General features: G+C 32.3%; 2 protein-coding genes and 2 long non-coding RNA genes across 8 annotated transcripts in view; 3 read left to right on the top strand and 1 right to left on the bottom strand.

Moving 5' to 3' along the window:
* OSCP1 (Organic solute carrier partner 1) overlaps positions 1-4,695 on the bottom strand; it is a 55,989-nt gene extending 51,294 nt beyond the window's left edge. Inside the window, exons 1-2 of one of the 3 annotated variants that reach the window (XM_065350241.1) lie at positions 4,363-4,412; positions 3,230-3,531 (exon numbers count right to left, since the gene is read on the bottom strand). Coding sequence is in view for 1 of the 3 variants with exons in the window: in XM_065350240.1 (XP_065206312.1) it covers positions 4,363-4,441 (79 nt within the window). In the remaining 2 variants the exon portion in view is untranslated. Of the gene's footprint in view, positions 1-3,229; positions 3,532-4,362 lie in introns of all 3 variants that reach the window. The other 2 variants (XM_065350240.1, XM_065350242.1) reach the window with 2 other exon arrangements.
* A 66-nt stretch (positions 4,696-4,761) lies between these two features.
* On the top strand, positions 4,762-5,946 carry LOC135835813 (uncharacterized). The gene is made up of 2 exons (XR_010556955.1): positions 4,762-5,023; positions 5,777-5,946. It is a non-coding gene; the product is annotated as an uncharacterized LOC135835813 (long non-coding RNA).
* A 184-nt stretch (positions 5,947-6,130) lies between these two features.
* Positions 6,131-20,124, top strand: part of LOC135835800 (uncharacterized) — a 467,845-nt gene continuing 453,851 nt past the window's right edge. For 2 of the 3 annotated variants that reach the window (XR_010556949.1, XR_010556950.1), the window contains exons 1-4: positions 6,131-6,300; positions 6,376-6,498; positions 6,565-8,911; positions 9,279-9,507. This is a non-coding gene — a long non-coding RNA (uncharacterized LOC135835800). Of the gene's footprint in view, positions 6,301-6,375; positions 6,499-6,564; positions 9,508-20,124 lie in introns of those variants that run through there. The other variant, XR_010556947.1, reaches the window with a different exon arrangement.
* Atg8a (Autophagy-related 8a) lies at positions 17,117-18,434 on the top strand. The gene is made up of 3 exons (XM_065350222.1): positions 17,117-17,305; positions 17,760-17,957; positions 18,052-18,434. Exons 1-3 carry the CDS (start codon positions 17,216-17,218, stop codon positions 18,115-18,117), a joined length of 354 nt encoding a protein of 117 aa, XP_065206294.1. The 5' UTR covers positions 17,117-17,215; the 3' UTR covers positions 18,118-18,434.

The following is a 20,124-nucleotide window of genomic DNA, read 5'->3' as shown; positions in this document are numbered from 1 at the left end:
CATTGCCCTAAAAATCCAAGACCTCTTTTGGAGTTCTACTGAGTGGTTAAAAATTCTAAAATCGCTTATTTTTGGAGTTTTGGGTAAATTAGAAAAAGGCGAGAAATTGATATAGGTGGTTAAAAAGCAAGAAAATTTCCAAAAAATTCACATAAAAAATCTCTAAACAATTGAAGCATACGTTTCCAAAATGCACTAAGTCCATTTTCAAAGATTCTGAGGTTGCAAGGCTATCTAGCTTGAAGTTTCGGCCCAAAATGGCTGATTTCTACGTATGTTTCCAAATTGTACTAATTGTAAGTACATACCATGAATTTCTTATCAATATTTTTTTGGACTTGGTGCGTTTTGGAAACGTATGCTTCAAAGTTATCCCACCAATTTTGAAAAATTTGAAATGAAAAAAATTGAATCCTTTTATTAAAATTGATGTACTTTTTGAATTACAAATTTTTCAAAACTTTTGCCCTTGCTTCGCTCATGGCTATTCAACATGCTGCCTTCAAAAATCTTAAGAATTCAATAATTGAATTAAAGAATTCTAGAAATACTCCCAATACACGAACCATTTGAAAAGTGTGAATTTTTCATTTTTTCTGAACAGAACCACCAACTTTTCAAAATTTTTGATACTATTGTGCTCCGGTGAAAATGTAAAATAAAACATACAAAATGATCGTTTTTTCGTTTTTTGGAACAATTTTTCGAAAAATGTTCGCTCTCGTTTCGCTTGAGTATTAATTTTACCATAATTTCAATAAAATAATCATTATGAAGGGTTTTCGAGAAATTACCAAAAATTTTGATTTTTCATGTCTAAAAATCTGGTTTTGCTCTCCCCCTCCCACCATAAAAATATAAACTCCCTCTATGATTTCATCTGTAAACGCGCTGATGTCCAGCATGCTTAAAATTGTGATTTTTGTAGGAAAAATCACAATTTTTGGTTAGCAAAATGACATGATGCATCCCCCTGCCCAAATAACATGATTTTGATTTTCATCTTTGAATCAAATTTATTTTATTTTACATATTAGGTAATTTTTTACTCGTTAGGTACTCTGAGTGTTCATTTTCATTAAAATGACTGGTTTTATTATAAAGTTTAAGATTTTGATTTTTCCATCTGAGAATTAAAATTGCTTCCTTGCTTCAACGAATATGTTTGAAAGCGAGAAAACAGCACGAAAAAGGCAAGAAAAAAGCGAGAAATTTGCTTTTTTGGTTTCAATAGGCACTCTGGAAAGTGGAAAGATATAATTTCTGAAACTGGGGGAATATTTTAGAATTCAGTTGTGTCAATTTTTTGGTCATTATTGCCAATTTCATAAACTCGAAAAATGATTACATATAAGTTTTTGGCAATTTTTCATTTAAAAGTTAAATACTTACTAAACATTAGAAACTAGTACTCAAATACGTAATTTCAACTATGTAATTGATCGAAATAAAATGGAATTTTACTAAGTGGTACTAGGTACACAGACACACTATAACACACGCATATGTATCAAAAAAATTTCCTGGGCGAAACTCGAGTATGTACTTACTAATGTACTTATTATTAAAAAAAAAAAAAACCAAACAAGCCTACACGTAAAGTGAGAGCTAAAGGCTAAATCTTTTATAAATTGATAATTCAAGAAGTAAAAACATTATTTTTGACGATTAGAAAAGTCTATTTTTCAAACTTTGTTATTTTAAAAAATTTGAACAAGCTTCTGAAATTTCATAATTCAAGAATTGAAACGAAATTTTGATAATAGGAAAAAAATCCATTTTTTCTCGATGTTGACTGTTGAGTAAATATTAAGCTACGTTTTTTGTTCATTTTGTATTTTTGAAAAAGAAAATTATCCATCCATTTTTGGTTTTATTCAAATTTTACCCCCTCCCCCACCAAATTTTCCACTCCTAGGCGGCCGTCTTGTCTTGCCTATTGAACTAGAAAATCAAATCGACATCAACACCCAGTAATAATAACCTCAGAAGAAGCGAAGTCGGAAGAACTAAAACCGGTTTAATAATATTTTAAATACCCCAAATCTGTGAAGAACGAAACTACCCTTCTTCATAACGTTCAACACCCAAGCACTCCCTCTATATTTTTTTGGCTGAACTGTTACTTGGAATGTCACATGTCCCGCCACCCGCTTCCATCCATCAGAGTACTGAACTTTTTCGTCTAATTACTCCGTAAATTTCAACTTTTTGAAAAAATTTTTTTTACAGTATGGTTCAAAAAAATGAGATCTAGCCGCGTACGTCGCCACATTTTTGATATAACCCTTCAGTTGCCTGCTTGGCTGCTCGCAAGTTACTGCTTTTCAAAGCTTTTTTTTGAGAAAAATAATTGATAATTTCGAAAAATCGCTACGTACGCCGCTAGATAAAAGCATTAACGTCACATTAAAACAAACCCCATTGAAATCGGTTAAAAATTCGCGGAGTAATTAGACGAATAAGTTGAGCATTTTTCCCGAATATAACCTACTGATAACAAGTGTAAAGAATACCCTTAATTTCATCATTCATGACGAGTTGAAAGACTGCATAATTAGGTGAAATGCTGAAACCGGGCGAAAATAAAAAAACTCCAAGTCATACGAATCCTTCCGAAGCATTTCCGAAGACTTCCGAAAAAAACATCCTCCAAATTATACTGTACCTAGTCGCCAGTTAAAAACTGGGCTAAAAATAATGGCGGTTTTGTTTACTATTATTGTATGGCAAATGGTAAATATTCAAAATCCAAAATATTCGAAAAATCGAGAAAAAAGCTATGCTGGACAGCTGGACTAGACGTTAATTTCAACAATTCGTATTCCTATATGCTCAATGGTACGAGGTTTCAAAATTAGAGCACCTATATATTACGTAACAAACTTTGGTAATTATCTTATCTACTATGTAGGTTAACAGGCTTCGGCATTGGCATACATATAGCACCATTGACGTTAATAACAACGTCAATTTACCTTGACTGAAACTTTAAAAACATCGGTAAATAATACCATTTGTATGAGTATGAGTAGGTACTAAATTATTCCCTACTGTCTCGTAGTCGTGTCTCGTGTCGGTAAAATTTACCTTCTAGTGTAGGTAAAGTTGCGATGACGCCAATGCGAAGTTGCCATATATACATAATGTATGTAATTGTATGCGTCCCAATATCCAATTATAGCATACGAAGTTACAAATACAAACATAACGAGTATTTAGCACTTACCTTATCTAGGTACCATTTTACGTATGTATGTAGTTGAATTTGGTAAATTAATTCGAGATTCAAAATTGGTTGATTTTAATTTTACGAAATATTCGGCTACTCGCAATCTCGGAAAGTATTGGTTAGGTCTTATATAGGTACCTACCTACATATCTTTTGTTTTTTCCTCTTCAGCGCTTTCCTTTTCTGTCTTTAAGTTTATTTCAAGTTATGAACAGTTATATTTTTTTGGCATTCGTATCTTTCAATTTTGTTTTTTTTTTACTAATTACAAGACACAAGTTCGTTTCTTCGTTCTAATTCTAATTGTTTAATAATTTTTGTTCAATCATAAATTATTTCATCGTTCAAAAGTTTTCAAAATTCAAAGTCGTAAAAAAAGCATGACGCGCGCAGTAGAAATCTGACTTTGAATTAAAATTTTCAGTGAACACATGGATTACAAAGAATTGAAATGTTTAGCATTTCATTCTCAATTCTCTTTAGGTAGGTAATATGGTTTTTTATTCGAATAAGCGCTAGTTGCGATAGCTCACTTTTCGCAACTTTGAACTTCAGCAACTTTTGAACAGTAACGGTAAAACTGTTAGAATTTCAAATAAAAAACTATGTTGCAGAGAATGAAATTCTGAACTGAACGTTTTGGTTTTTTGAAATACCCGTGTTCACTGAAAATTTAAAATTTTACGTAATTTTGGTAAAAGCTGGCGCTTCGAATAAAAAGTCATAAATCATAAAGAGCACAGAATTTTAAACATTTTGGTTTTTTAAAGCACGTAGGTGCTTGTTGAAAATTTCCGAGTAACTTCAATTCAAATTAATCACTTGGTAAAAAGTTATTACCTATTCCACGAAATTCAAAAAATTTGATACTAATCGATAGCAAATTTTGATATTTTAAAATGAAGTTCTATTAAAATTTTACCCAAACCCCTTTGTTTGCGTTTCCCAAAAAAAACGAGAAAACCATGAAATATGGGTTGTCAGCGCTGAGCGCTTCGATAAAAGTCAAGTCTACAGGGTGCCCAGAAATATCGAGTACCCCTAAAAAAGTTTTCTACTAAAATACTTTGGTTGGCCACAGTGAATCACTGAAAATTTTGAGTAATATTAGTTCAAAGTTCAATACTTACCATCCGCAACTTGTTTTCGCAACTTAAAACTTCGAAAACTTTTGAACGGTTGCATGTAGAGCTTTCGGTAATAGCTCATTTTAAAGAGGATAAAATGACGAACATTTTGCTGTATTAAAATATACCTATGTGTCCACTGAAAATTTCGAGTATTTTCAGTTTAAAGATGACGTACGTAGTATGCAAAAATCAGTAAAATAAAAGTATTCATAAAATCGTTATTTTTTCGCGAAATGATAAAAATTTAACACCAATCGATAGGGAATTTCATCGTCTTTAATTTGAGACCTCATGAAAGTTCATCCGAACCCGCGAACAATCGAAAAAGTTGCATTTTATTTTATACATGAATAATTGTATGCATGTACCTATGATAACTTGACTTGATAAGATAACAAGGTTTATGTTTATCCATTTCTTGGATGTGCATTGTGCAATGGCGGCTCAGGCAGTCAGGCGGCTGTCCGTAGTCCGTATAGTAGCCCTAAGCATTTTACCATTCCCTACATGCATTTCAGCAACAAGGGATATTTATCACGTATATATTGCTGTTTTTAGTGTTGGGGGGCGTTGTGTCTGCTCACCTCGGCTTCGCCTCGGTTGCGCTGGTCGCTTTGTCGTTCATACTATGTCGTTTAACTTCCCTCGGCCTTCGGCCTCGGTGAGTACAATTTTTTTATAAACAACCGCAAGTGCTACATACACGGTAAATGTCCAGCCTCCGTCTGAACTCACCAAGGGGAGTAATGCCGATCGAGTGAAATATAAATTATGAACGGCTCGGCTTCGCCTCGCCTAATTCGGCATACTATTCGAAAAATAAAAACAATATTAATAAAATACACTTGAAAAAAAATTTATGGCAAAAAAAAATTTTCAAAAATTTGGATTCGAGCGGGGATCGAACTCTGGACCTTCCGATTACCAAGCCTTCTGTCCTGCCACACCGCCATCGCTGCTGGTTGCTAGAACTCGTTTTCGAACGCTATAGAAGCAGCGGAACAACGACGAAAACGAAAACTACTTATATACGCGTGCGCGCGCATGTACGCGTTGCTGAAACGATGTAGGGAATGCTTAAATGCTAGCCCTAACGAAAGATGTGGCCGGAGACGGGAGATGCAAGATACTCCAACCTGATTGGCGAGTGATAATATAACAGCCAATCAGGTTAAAGATTCGAAGATAGAGATTAATAAAATTCAAAATTCATTTCAATTTTTATCTCCGCAATCCACATCTTCACTTGAACGCAGCCTCAATGTTACCACGTCCCGTGTGGGAAAAACGGAACCTTAAAATGGGAAAAATGTGGGAAATTTTGAGTGTTACCAATACTTTTTCATTTTCAGATTTTTTCATTTTCATTTTATATTTATTTTCTTGTTTTTTTTTTTTTTCATTTCTAAATTAGGTACGTACCTATACCAGCAAGCAGTTAGTGGTAATGAATATTGAATACCTATACCAGCGTCCAGCAGCAGTTAGTGGTAATGAACTAATGAATCGGTTATAATTTGTTTTTGTTTATTTTTAATTTTATGTATTGAAAATTGAAAAATAATAAATGTGTGCGTGTGCATATGCAATTGAATTTATTTAATTATTTTTGTTGAAAGCAGCTTTGAATTGAAAAAAAGGGGAAAGAGTTTTTAGCTGTTTTAAAAAGAAATTTATGAAAAAATGGGACTGGGGGACTTTCTGGTATGAGGCAAGGGAAAAAATGGGAAATTTCAAGCTGACGTGTGGGAAAAAACAACATTTCAAGTTTCCATCACTCCCAGCCTGCCACGTTGAATTGCGCCAATAATGGCGATTTGTATCTATTAAATTCTACTGTTGTCTGTTGTCTTGTCTTCGCAGTTTCAAGAATCAAGATAAGATATCTATTGAAAAACCGTGCTTGTGAAATGGCTGCCACCAAGGCATTTTACAGTGGTATTTACTATTCAGTTTCATTTAATAATTGATCGGAATTACATTTTGAGTAACTTTTGTTTTATTTATATCCAGATTCTATGCTGTAGTTGCTCGATAGATAATCAAACAAACTTTTGCACCACATTATGATGCGATGGTACTATATGCAATCAATGTCTTGATGAATTTAGCGATAAATTTTTCCAAGCCCCAAGGGTATGCTATACATATACGTCTATATAAGTACATATTAGCTTGCATATTATTTCTATGTTTTTTCAGCAAAAAATCTCGGCGCAATTTGGGGTTCCTTCAAGAAGAACATACTCAAACTGAATCTTGAAATGTCATTATTCGCCTCCTGAAAGAGTACGTCGTTTATGTATCTCGCTTTATCAAGAGTTTTCGTCTAGGCCTAAGGGTATGCTGGTCATGCCATTTTCTTGCGAATTTTTCATAAGTCGAAAACTATGAAATTTAGAAAAATTTTACGTAAGTCCTTTTTTGTAGACAATAAAAAAATATGACCAAATGTGCAAAAATCTTAAAATTTCATGCAGTAGAACCTTAAATTTTGAAAAAATAAAAAGGTTGGATTTTCGATAAAAATCGATTCTACTCGTGTAAACACTGTCCTAAAATTATATTTTGTTTTGTAGAATGAAATTTTCTTTCATGTTACAAAAATTGAAAAATCTAAAAGCCTAGAAAAAAATGTGAAGAAAGCTTAAAATATTAACATTGATTTGTTTTATGAGCTGGGCGACTGTCCAAAGCTACTTCACATGACGCTTAATTGTAAGACATTGGCTTTCAAAAACTTGTAGGTAAAAGACCCTACTCTGTCCCTACTGATGATATTAGACAAAAATTCAAGAAAAGTGTTGAGCAACTTCGAAGAACTTGTACAACATTGAAATGATTTTGTGACATTGCACCAGACTTTTAAACTGGAAAAATTTACGTCTCTGATATTCTAAGTGACATTGAAGTAGACTTCTAGATTTTAAGCGTGATTTGAGAACTGAAAAAAAGTAAAGTGACTTGTCAAACCTTCGGAAAAAACGCTGTGATGTTTTGTCAATTTTTTTTTCATTTTTTAATTTGAAATTTCAAGTACTTACCTATTGAGTTTACTTTAGCAGAAAGCATATTCACGATTCAAAACTTTCCTTGAAGAGGAAGCTTGGCCCCCATTTTTGAATAGAAATGAATTTCGAAAATCAGATTTATTCCTGATCCAAATAAAACAGCTTCAATTTTGGTATTTATCTCATTTTGAACCACCTCCCTCTCTTGAACGTTTGGAAACTGTTTCCGGTCGTTTTGAACAATTCTGAAGCCTCGAGCAGATTTTTGGATACCAAAATTTCCATTGAAATTTAGCTCAATCAAAGTTGAAATGCTGAAATTCAAGTCTGAGTGACCTGAAGATGGTGTTCAGCCGTTCTGGTCGAGCCTCCAGCAACATTTTGAAAATTCCAATTTTCCAAAAAAATTCTCTAAAATCTGTCCACTGTCGATTAATAATTACAGGGCGTTTGATATGTAGAAAATCAGGTATAATCTAAATCCTGCAGCTTTCCAACTTAACTTGGCAACATTTTGAGTGAAGTTTGAACTTACAGAACTGCTCAAAAGGCTGACGAAATCCGTTTTCAATTCGTGGGGGGTGGGGAGGGGGCGGATGAATAGAAAAATTTAAGCTGGCTCTTATAGATACGTACATACTTACATATAATACCTGTGACTGCATCAATATCTGGATTTTGGCTTTTATGAGTATAATTTTCTCAAAATGATAGCACCTCAACATGAAATTGAGTCGCGCAGTGTCCCCCTCTAGTTTAGAAATTATCCAAAATGGTTTTTTTCTTTTTTGAAAGAAAGGAATGACGGGGGCAGGGGTGTATGGAATAGTTTTCACTAAAAATAAAAAACAAGTGTTGACAGATTTCAAATTTGTTTATTTTTAGTCATTTTTCTGACTTTTTTTAAGAGGGAGAGGGTGCTCTATGCAGGGGCAATAACATTGTTTGAGGGACCGAGGGAAGTTTTTGCTTCAACGAGATGGGTAAGTACGTATTTGAAAAAGTTTTGACCAGAAATAATTTTTTTTACTCATTTCAATTTTTGTTCTTTTCTATTTTTTCCGGTTTTTTTTGGGGGGGGGGGGGTCTGTATGCAAGGGTAGTAGCATTGTTTGAGAGGTCGAGGAAAGGTTTTTTGAATGGATGGAGGGAGGGAGTGAGTGATTTGAAAAGAAATAAACCAGAAATAAAAAACGTTGAAAGACTTCAGTGTTTTCGATTTTTTTTAATCTAAATTTTTTGGTGAGGGGATGGGGAGGAGGCTTTATACAAGGGTGTTGACATTGTTTGAGGGGCCGAGAAAGGTTTTTTTTGAAAACTTGGTCATTTAGGCAAATTCTCACACAGAAACGTTGAATTTTCAAAAAAATCTCATCAGCAACTCTAAATCAGCGTTTTCATTTTTCTTGATTTTTTCCAACTGCAGGGAGGAGAGACTTGATCCGTGGGACCAACGTTGTTTGAAGGACCGAAGAAAGCTTTTCTTTGAGAAAGGGATTCTTAAGAAGAATTCTGACGCAGTAATCAGAAATTTTTGGGTAAATTTGATTTTTTCATTTTTTCCCCCAATTTGATGAGGGAGTTCTAATCTAAGTACAAATTTCTTTGGACTTCGAGAAAAATAAAAAAATAAGGATGAATCATGATATCCTAAACTTTGAGGGATGGAAACGCAATAAAGCGAAACTTGAAGACAAAAGTCCCTCTATATACTTCATTCAATTTCACTTTTCTGTTTTCTTGCTTAATTAGGTAAAATGTTGATATTTTTTCACTCTGATCTTTTTTTAAAAAATTTTCATAACCATACCTCGATGAACTTGACTTAAGCACCGAAATTATTATGTTATCTTATCACTTATCCTTTCCAATACAGGTAGGCTATTTATTTTTATTTTGTTTCAGGCGAGTAAGAATTTTATCTTCAAGAATGATAAAAAATGCCCCCAAATATCTATACCCGAGTATCAGTAAGTCATTTTATGATTTTGAAAATTAGGTACTTTCAGAAATTTTTCAAAAATTTGCGATCTTGCACAAAAACTGTTGTTTGAGACTTCATTTATTTCTCTATTTTCTCTCATTCTATTTTGACGTGTTTTTTTTTTTTTTTTTTTTTTTTTTTTTTTTTTTTGTAGAACAAATCGCAAATTTTTCCAACTGTGCAAAAACTTTGTGCCACATGAATTTCGCACAACAGGCTTCAAATATAAAATCAAATTGAAAAGGATAAAATATATTTAGTAAATAATTATGTGCATATTGTACTATTACGCCAAAACTAAAAAAATCTAAAATAAATCTTATGACTTACCAATACAGTACATAGTGCTGCCAGTACCAGTACTAACTTCCATAAAGGGAGGGAATGAGGGATAAATACATATAATGGAATGTCATAATTCCAAACGTTACCTTAGTTCTACTGTAAATATAAGAGGAAGGTTATTTCGGAGGCGTAATATTTTTAATTTTCATTGATTTGATTATTAATTGTAAGGAGCGGATTCATATGAAATTATTTTTTTTTCAATTTTGGAGTTGAATTGGAAGATACGGGTAACGTACCAGTTTTTTTTATATCCTTCACATAATTCTTCATTTCTTCTACCCCTCAAGTTTTTCTTAAAAATAAACTAATATCACATTTTTGAGATCTGACAACACAGTGAGGGTCAAGTATAGATGGACCTTGCAAAGCACGATTAAGTGAAAAACCCGCAGTTTATAAGATTTGTATAAAATTGGTAGAATTAATACTTTGCATAGCCAAATTTTTCATGTTTCCTTATGAAATTCGTAAAAAACTTGAGTTGCGTTGCTAAGGTTTTTCCTAAATACTTTTCATCTTACAACTTTTGAAAATACATCATTCGATTCTAGAGCCTTTTATCTATTCAATACTGAACTAGTTTTTACTTGTTTTCTTTTAAAACCCCTTTTCTATCATTTATTAAAGGGGATAGAAAAATTATGTTTTTCCAATCGATAGGTATCTTAATTTTTTTTACCTGGTAAAATGATTAAGAAACAACAGTTGACGTTGACCCCCTGAAAAAGTCATAAAAAAGGCTTCGGTGGTGAACTGACAATCAAAATCTGTAAGAAAATACCAACCTAATTCATTCAAGGCCAATAAGGCATTGCGGCAACGTTGTAATATTTCTTACATATTCATTATTCAAACGGTACTTGATGAAATACACATTTGCATTTCATTTGAATTTAACGCGCTATTTTAATGACGAGAGGAGATAGTTACGAAAGTTAACAATGAAAAAGAAGGATTTATAATGTTGAAATTTTCTTCCTTTCGCCTCAGATTTGGTCTAGGCTCATTTCTCTCCCCTTCTCCTCTTTTTAAAAACCATTTTAACCAAAAAAGTCAATTTTTTTCAAAATCTAAATGGACTACATTTTTCCACTCCTCAGTGTGAATTTAATTTGGCCCTAAACTCATTTTTGAAAAAAAGTGACTTACCTGTAGATTTTCGCCAGTTTAGCGTTACGTTACCACTTCAAATGGTACGAACTCTCTTCACCTTACACCCACCCTAATCTGAAATTTGGAAAAGTTTCGATAGAATACTCAGTGTACCTACATACTCTGATCTTCTCTCACACGCCATCTTTCATCTTCCAACCACACAGTACAACAATACTATACGAAGTCATTAGGGTGTCGAAGACTTTTGTAACAATTCAAAGCACATTTACGACATTTCTGGGCAACAAGCAAGGTATATCTCAACGCTCAGCACATCAACAATGAAAAAAATAATAACTTACTTACTTATTATCAACGTGTTTCAACGATATTTCGTACACAAATAGAAAGCAAATTAAATAAGATAAAGTATATTCAATAAAATTATGTACATTTATACTACATATTATTTATTATATATAGATGTTTTAAAAATAATACCTTATTAAATGCCACATAAAGAATATAACAGCCACGATGAGCAATGACTGCATTAAGGGCAATGACACATGTACCGGAATCTCATAATTATTCCACAGCGTAACATAGGCTTCAACTATAAAAATAACAAAAAGGTTATTTCAGAGGTACATTAAATAATTTTTAATAATTTGAATTGTCTTACTTAAAATTTCATCAAAGTTTTCGTTGAGATGAATTTCTGTTACTTTTATGTAAATCATTTTCTGAAAAATGAAATTGAAGATTATAATATAGTTAAAATTTGATTTTAAGCGAAAATGATGTGATATTCATCAACTTTTAAGATTTATAAGGAGAAATTAAAACGAAAAATTGAAGTGAAACGTTATATTTTTGGCGTCTACTTTTGTTTAAAATGAAATCATAAGGTGTTTGAAGACATCAGAAAAGCGAACATTTTTTTACAAAAATTTGGCTAAAAACTTGAATGTAAAATTTTGACTCTCCGCCTTAAAAAATGCCATAAGTGCTCGAAAAATGACCTGCTAAAGGTCCTAAAAGTCCTACCAAAGTCCTACTTTTTCATATTGAAATTTTGTGAGGCACACTGAAAAAGTAAAATACGAAGTAAATAGTGAAACCATGGTTCTTTCCCAAACTGTACTTGAAATTACCAAAAAAATATATATTTTTTGCGAAAATTTTTATTAAACTTGACAAATTACTCTTAGAGAGAGAAAAGAGAGTACACGTGACCAATCGCCGTATGGTCTGGTTACATCATCTTAGAACCATTTAAAAACACATCTTGAATTTTTTCCCATTGGATAGCACGCATATAGTCTATGAAATGAAAAAAGCGGGTAGCCCATATTACTATAGCGAACAGAGATAGGGTGATTCACAAAAAAAATAAATCAGATTCAAATGGCGCGATATTCGACCAAAAAATTGAAAATTAATCAAAAGTCCCAATCTCACCTTTTTTTAAAACTTAAATTGCCAAAAAGTCTTTCCTCTTCCTAAAATTTTTAAAGTGCTAGCGCGTTTTGCTACAAATTGAGGTTTTTGCTATTGCCAGAATTTGAAAAATTCTCGCATTATTGAAATTGCTTCAAATTGTCGTTTTTTTTTAAAGAGAAAATTCCAAAGTCTCACTTTATCCGAAAAATTGACTAAAAATCACGCTTCTCGTTTTTGTGCCAGAAATTAAATTTTTGCAAAAAATTTACCTATTGCCGAAAAGTTTTTCTTCTTAACTTTGGTACCAGGTTGACAATGTCAAAAAAATGTGTTTTAAATACAGTCGTCATTTTAAAAATATCAAAATAATAATGATTGAAAAAAAAACATTACTTACTAGAGCGGCGCTTCAGTTCAATTTTTTTATAATCAATTTGAAGGTTCTGTAACTACATACGTGTACACTGTACATGTAAAAAACTTGCAATTGAATATTGTAGTACCTCAGAGTACTGTAAAATAAAACTGCTACGAGCGCTTACACGCGGAAACCCCGCTTTTCCCGTCCCTCCTTCGGCGTTCTCGCAAGTTGCATGCATTTGGTACAATAGCTAGGGAAAAATCAGTTTAATAGGCCAAACGAAGCTCATCAATCGTCCTTATGGAGCTTTTCTCGCGAGAAAAAAATCAACATCGTATCGAGTGACATTTGAATGACCTGTGGGCAAAAATAAGAAATAAAAAATTGCTGCTAAAGCACAAAAATACATGATAAACAAAGTAATTGACACAAAAGATATACCTAACATGACTAAACATGGGGTATACTCGTACTTCCTTTATAAATCAAATTCAAATAATCAGAATAAACATAAAGTGCAATAAGGGATTTCTAACTTTAATATAGAGATAAATTTGAAATTTTGAAATAATACTCGTAAGCAGTAATGGACTGCTGAAATGAATCACAAATTTCAAAATAAAAGTAGATACCTAAGTACGTATCACAAAAAAAAAAAAATGTACTTGATATAAATAATGATATAAAAAACGAAATACTTACATTTTGTAATCTGTTGAACAAAATTACAGGTGCGTTTATGATTGTCCGTAACTCTTACGGCCTGTTACAGAAAAGTAAAAAAATTTTTACTTTTCTGTAATTTTATTTGTTCTTTTCTGTAAAACAAAAAGTTACTGTTACGGACAACGTGAACTACGCCATAAGAATTCTTGTATTTTACTTTTCCGTAGCAGACCGTAACTTTTATTACGGTTGATTATGGACAATCATGAACGCAGCTTAAGCTGCGTTCATTATTTGTGTTGAACAAAATTACTTTTCTCACGTCACATCCATTCTTACAGTTACAGATACAGCCATTAAAGGCATGTCTGTGGCAACTTGAAAGTTGCCATCTTTTTTGAATGTTGAAGGGCTTTCGTTCCTCTAAATACAAAGAGATTAGATGTCTTACAAAAAATGTCATAATAGAGTGGCCCAAAAGTCATTTCCCACCAAAAAAAAACATGAGTCACCCTAATGTTAAAAGTACGTGACTTACCATTTTTCGGCGTTGTATAAGTTGCATAGCATTCATTTTTGAAGGAAAACGCATGTAAAAGTAGGTACATAATTATGTGAACCCTTAGCATAAAAAACGGGAACTTTCTTTTGAGCCATTCTGTATTACAGGTTATGGAGTAACATTTCCTCCATTCCTTCTAAAAAAAATTTAAAAATATAAAATTAATAGCGAGTCAAATATGATTAATTCTATAGGAGCCTCCATGCTGCTCACGTTACATCCGTGTGGTTACCTAATGCTAACGTTGTTTTAATATAAAATCGGTACTTATATTATTACGCGAGCTGCACTGCACATTTTCGACATTTAATGTGGATTAAACGAAAAATATATCATAATTGAATGTATCGTTTTTTTTATGATGACATCGTTGATGTTTTTATAAAAACTTTCCTTGAGCAACTTGCTATAGAGCTTTTGGAATTTCAATTTTCCTCGATTCACGTATGAATAGATTGAGAGACAGAAGTGAAGACATTCAAAAGAAAATTGATATAAATTTATTAGTCTCTTATGTACTTATGATGTTACTTAAGTTAATATAGGTATTTTATTTAGGTACGTACACAGAAATGTTTTTATGTACCTACTCTTAATTTTACTCTTACCTATTGTTGAACTTATGTTTGTGCATAAATTTCTTTTTAAATGTGTTTTTTAATTTGTGTACCTGTTACCTACGTATCTACCATAATCTTTAGAATATGTACAGTAGGGGAGGGGGTTGTACTTTCCCTCACCCCATCCCCCACAGTTTACGCCACTGAATATGTAGTTCGTAACTATTACTCATTGCGCACAGCAATATCTCATTATCTTGAGATGTCAAAATTTCATTTGAAATCATTGACCTTTCTTGGGTGATGAGAGTAAGACTTTCTTCAGTTTCTTCCTCTCCAAAGAAATTTGTAAGTCATGGATAACGTATTTTGCTTGATGAGTTACTTGATTATGAAATTCCATTGAAGGAAATTCCGCAGAATTTTTTCAAAGTTCTCAAAAATCTGATATAATTAAAAGAATTTAACAGTGTATTTTTCAAGTTTTCAAACGTTTGACAAAATATCTGGAAGTCATTTTGAAAGAGTTTGACCTTTTTCCAAGTTCTTAAAACTCAGACTCGACTATCTTGACTCAGAATGTCAGGAATTGATCATTTTTTAAAAAATTGTTGACGAATAGATATGTTTTTTGGGCCAAGAGCCGGTCCAAAATTTTTTAAGGTGGTCCATGCATGATGCTGGTTTATGTCTGTCACACTGATTTTTGAAAACTTGAAAAAGATTGTTGAATTCTTCATAAGCATAATATTGTGTCTGAAGTTGAAAAATTGGGTGACAAAATTTGATGAATTTCTCATAGATATTGGGTTTTTGGGTATGAGCTGATTTTACTTTACCTACTTCGTTCAAATTTTAAGAATTTGGAAAAAAACGCAATAAATTCTTAATATTAAATATACTTATGTAGGTATCAGGCTTGTTAAAAACTTGTAAAAACATTTGATCAATTTTCAACACTTGGAGCTTGTCAAATTGAAAAATAATTTTCAACATTTCGATAAACCTAATAGGTATTAAACATAAAAATTTGGAAGAAATTTCAGTGAATTTTTGACACTGCTAGGTATGTGATTTTTAACCAATTTCCTGAAATTATGTCAGACTATCGAGATTTATTTTCTGATATTTCGTCAGACTTTTCTGTTAATTTGAAACTTTATGCATTTAGTAAACTTGAGCGAAAAACATAGGTAGTAGCACTGATTTAAAACGTTTCTTGCAGAGGATACTTTACAGTTTACCTCCATTTTTGCTTTTTTATAAAGCTCCCATATTATCAGAAGCTCGGCAAGATTTATTTTTTGGTTTTCAAATATCAGCGTTTACAGAATCCTGAATCAATAATCGATTTCTCATATTTATGGTGTAATCTAACTCTACAATAGGTATTTTGCACATGTTCTATGAACTTGGAAAGAACTGCGATATAAATTCCTGTTGTGACAGTAGTCGGACTTCTATAAATTTACGAAGAAGGCAAGTAAGTATCTCAACAGATAATATGTTGTGAACCACACGATCACACGAAGTTAGGTTGAAATAGCAAGCGGAAAATATATACTTTGCTCCAAAATTTCAGGTGTTACAACTTGTAGTGCATTTTTCACTTTTTGATGAATTTTCAAAAATCAAATTTCGGCACGAAATGGAGGAAAATGTCACTGAATTGATCTACATATATACAGCAGATGAGCAGAAGTTCGGTATAAGTATGTAGGTACAGTGGTACACACCCTACTTCATTTAGGACCCGCAGCGCCGAATCCATTGGTAACAGTTTCGAACCATTTTGAGTAGTTCTCTTCTGGATTCTGGTTTCTGGAGCCTCCAACAGATCTATTTTTTTAAATGAAACTGGAACTACAAAATTTTATCAAATAAAAATAAAATTATTTACATTTCGCTATAGGGAAAAATGGAAAATGACAAAAATGTTGATAAAACGAAATCCCTAAAGACTAAAGTCTAAAACTAATGTATTTACACGAAATTTTTACCTCACAACACAATATGAAAATACACACACGAAAACATTTTATATTCAAATTTGAAACAATCTACTAAGTACCAGGGTTGTACAAAAACGTGTTTTTTTTGAAAAAAACAAAAAAAACGTTTTTTTTTGGTTTTAAAACAGTTTTTTTCTCGTGTTTAAAACTATGTGTTTAAAACGCGTTTTAAACACGTTTAAAATGTGTTTTAAACACAAATTCATTTGTTTTGGGTTCACCAGACATCAATTTTTGAGACGTGACGTCATAAAAACGCTATAAAGTTCAAGAAATATAGAAAAATTGGAATCAAAACACAAAATTTGTCTCTAAAAATACAGCTTGTTCTATTTCACATTTTTTCAACAAAAAACTAAAAAAAACGTGTTTTTTTTAGGAAATTGGAGTTGAAAAAAAACACGTTTAAAACAAAAAAAAACACAGTTTTAAACGGCTTTTTTTGTTTAAAACATCGTTCTGTTTTTTTTCACTTGTTTTATTTTCTTTTAAACGTGTTTTAAACATGTTTAAAACATTTTTGTTTTAAACATGTACAACCCTGCTAAGTACTAAGACTAACAGAAAAAAATTATAAAATCAAAAATGTACAAAAACGAAAGATATACGAATAGAGTAATTACACGTAAATTACCGAATCATATATGTTAGTTCAAAAACAATGATATGGCAACACTGACGAATGACGTCTTGTTTATCATTAGAGAGCAAATAAGCTAAGCAACTTTTTTCATTGTGTTTTTATTTATTGTTCTCGTTCAGAATTTTATTAATTTGGTTTTATTTTTCGTCTTTTAATTAATCCAAAATGAAATTTAATTACAAAGAAGAACATTCGTTCGAAGCTAGGAAGACAGAAGGTGAAAAAATCCGTAAGAAATACCCCGACAGAGTTCCAGTAAGTTGAAATATCTACCATTATAATCTTGATTTACGCTGAATAACGTAGTCCATGTTTGAACAAAGTAGCCTTTCTCTGCACTCTAGGTTCACATCGAGTGTTTCAATTTCACATTTATCTTAATTATATTCGCGTTGAAATGACAGCTGAGCTGGAAATTAACGCTATTAATTCTGCTTCTACGCGAGGTTGGCGTTGTAAAAACGCAGTTTTCAAAATAATGAAAATATTACGTCATTGAGGTTAATAATTGCAGCCAAACTTTTAACTTTCAAAGACAAATTTATTTATAAATGATCGACTCGAACGTCGACTTGTGTGGAATATTTGAAATACTTCGTATCGATACATGAGCCTGCCATCTTCGTTGATTTTTCGCTTATTACGCAGAATTTTTAATAAGTCGCCCTATTGTGTGAATTTTATCATCTGTTTTGTTTTTGTTTAACAGGTGATCGTCGAGAAAGCCCCGAAAGCTCGGATTGGAGACTTAGATAAGAAAAAATACCTCGTACCGTCTGATTTAACTGTTGGCCAATTCTATTTCTTAATCCGTAAGAGAGTTCACCTTCGTCCTGAAGACGCTTTGTTTTTCTTCGTTAACAATGTCATTCCACCTACTAGTGCTACGATGGGATCCTTATATCAGGTTCGACGATATTTTACACTATTTCCACGCGTAGTATCACAATCGTCCTAACGATTACCATATATTTATACGTATTTATTTTGTTGTTGTGCAGGAACATCACGAAGAAGATTACTTTTTATACATCGCATTCAGCGACGAAAACGTTTACGGTAATTGAATAAATTACCTTGTTCATTTCATGTACATTATGGGTTTTGCTTATTTCTATTCGTTCACTGAAGTTATTTCCCCCTATTTTTTTTCTTTTCTATCGATTCTAAGTTAATTAACTACTACTATTTCTTTTTAGGTAAAAGTTAACCCGTACTATATTGTATTAGTTGTGTGATTATCGTTTGTTTTATTATTTGAAATCTTTTTTTGCGATATGAGGCTTCTCCCTAGGTTAATTTTTATTATTAATTTAACATTTACTATGCATGATTATATTTTTATGTTGTTTTAAATTTAAATATACAATGTAGATAAGGTGTACGTTGTTGTATGTTTATTTTGGTATGTATCCGAAGGCGAAGCAGGATATACTCCTAATCGTAGCCCTGTCTAAAGGGCTAAGTAGTAGATACATGAATATTATGTATTTAACACGACGAGCGAATCGACAAAACTACCAGATGCTACCAAATGTTGAAAATTTATGTAAATGGATTATTGGTTGCTGAACTTTTATAAATACATACCTACCTTATCGCAAATGGCATAAAATTGAATATAAAGTAATCTAAATTCGCTTATCGATGAAAAAATGTTTCCAAATTGATTGCAGTCGAATGTTTTTTGCTCATGAACAGAAAGCCAGTATCGAAAGAGTAATCATAAATGATAAAAAAATGAAAGCGAGATTGATTCGAAGGAAATACTCTGCATCTGAGTGTTGATTCGTCGTAGTACCTACGTAAATTTCTCAGATATTCTACGAATTGAAAATTCAGTCCAACAATATTAGGCGTTCGTCAGTTGACATAATTAAGTATTAGTAAATGATTTCTCTGATCGCATAACTTCGATGAATGTGTATGTACGTAAGTACGTTTATAATCATAATACGATACACTGTTATGAATTTCGTAATCAATACGAATCGCTACATCTTGACGCAAGTATAACTGAGCGATGATTCACTATCGGCGGTAGGACAAGGTCAGAAGGTAGCTATGACAATTTGAAAAAAATTACATTTTCACTTTTCAATGATTATAAAGAGTACTTGAGGCTTTTAGAGGATGATAATTTTAGAATTATCTCGAGCGTCGATCTCGAGACGAAATCTAGAATACGTACCTGTAGGTAGGTATAGGTATATTATGTTTATGACTAATGAATTTTGAAACGATAGTTAAGGTGTCTCAATCTGTATTAATAGATCCCGTTCATTTCGAGTGGCTTGGTTGTCAGTGCTTTGACTTCTCTTTAGAACGTGGTAAAAAAAACATTGTGTCGATTATGGTGATTTCAAGCCTAAAATAGAAAAATTGTAATATTTTACTGTTGTATTTTTTTTTTTTTTTTAGTTCCTTCTATTGGAAGACTAAAAGGCAAAAGTGAATAAGAAAGAACTTTGAACGCTCGCCTCTGATGCATTCTTCTCTCTACCTTTGATTCCACGCATCTAGACAGAATTCTTCGAAAAATGTTAGACTAACTGTGTACCTATTCTTCTTAAGTACTCGAAAAAATACTTAGAAGATGAGTTGTATTATAATAAAAGAACCCCCACACCCCTCCAAACAATCTCTGGCATATGTTGTTTTTTTTTTGTTATTATTCGAGTGATAAATGCATTTTAGGCTCCTGGATAACGTTGCAGTACATTCCAACATCCGAAAGTGTCTGCTTTCTCTTTTCTCCTTCATCACCTGCATCCCTTTCTCATGCTTATCTTTCCTCTATTAACCACCCTCGCTCAGAATACTTCCAGAACCAGTTTTACATATGTATTGTACATCATTCCAAGAAAAACGTAGGTGGATTACAATCGCATATCTGAATTTTCTGTGCAAATACATGTGCTTCCTCTCCAATTTTTTATGCGTAGGAAATATCTCTTTTCCCTCTCCCTCTTGAAATAGACGAGTCTTTCTCTTGATGGGAAAATATCGATAGCTACTATTTACTCACAAAATGCTAAGTATTGGTCTCTTTTTAAATAAAATCACCAGTTTTG

This window comes from Planococcus citri, chromosome 2, assembly GCF_950023065.1.
Source record: "Planococcus citri chromosome 2, ihPlaCitr1.1, whole genome shotgun sequence".
In the NCBI taxonomy this organism is placed as follows: domain Eukaryota; kingdom Metazoa; phylum Arthropoda; class Insecta; order Hemiptera; family Pseudococcidae; genus Planococcus; species Planococcus citri.
Note: the sequence above shows the minus strand (reverse complement) of the source record. Positions and strands in the feature narration are given on the sequence as shown.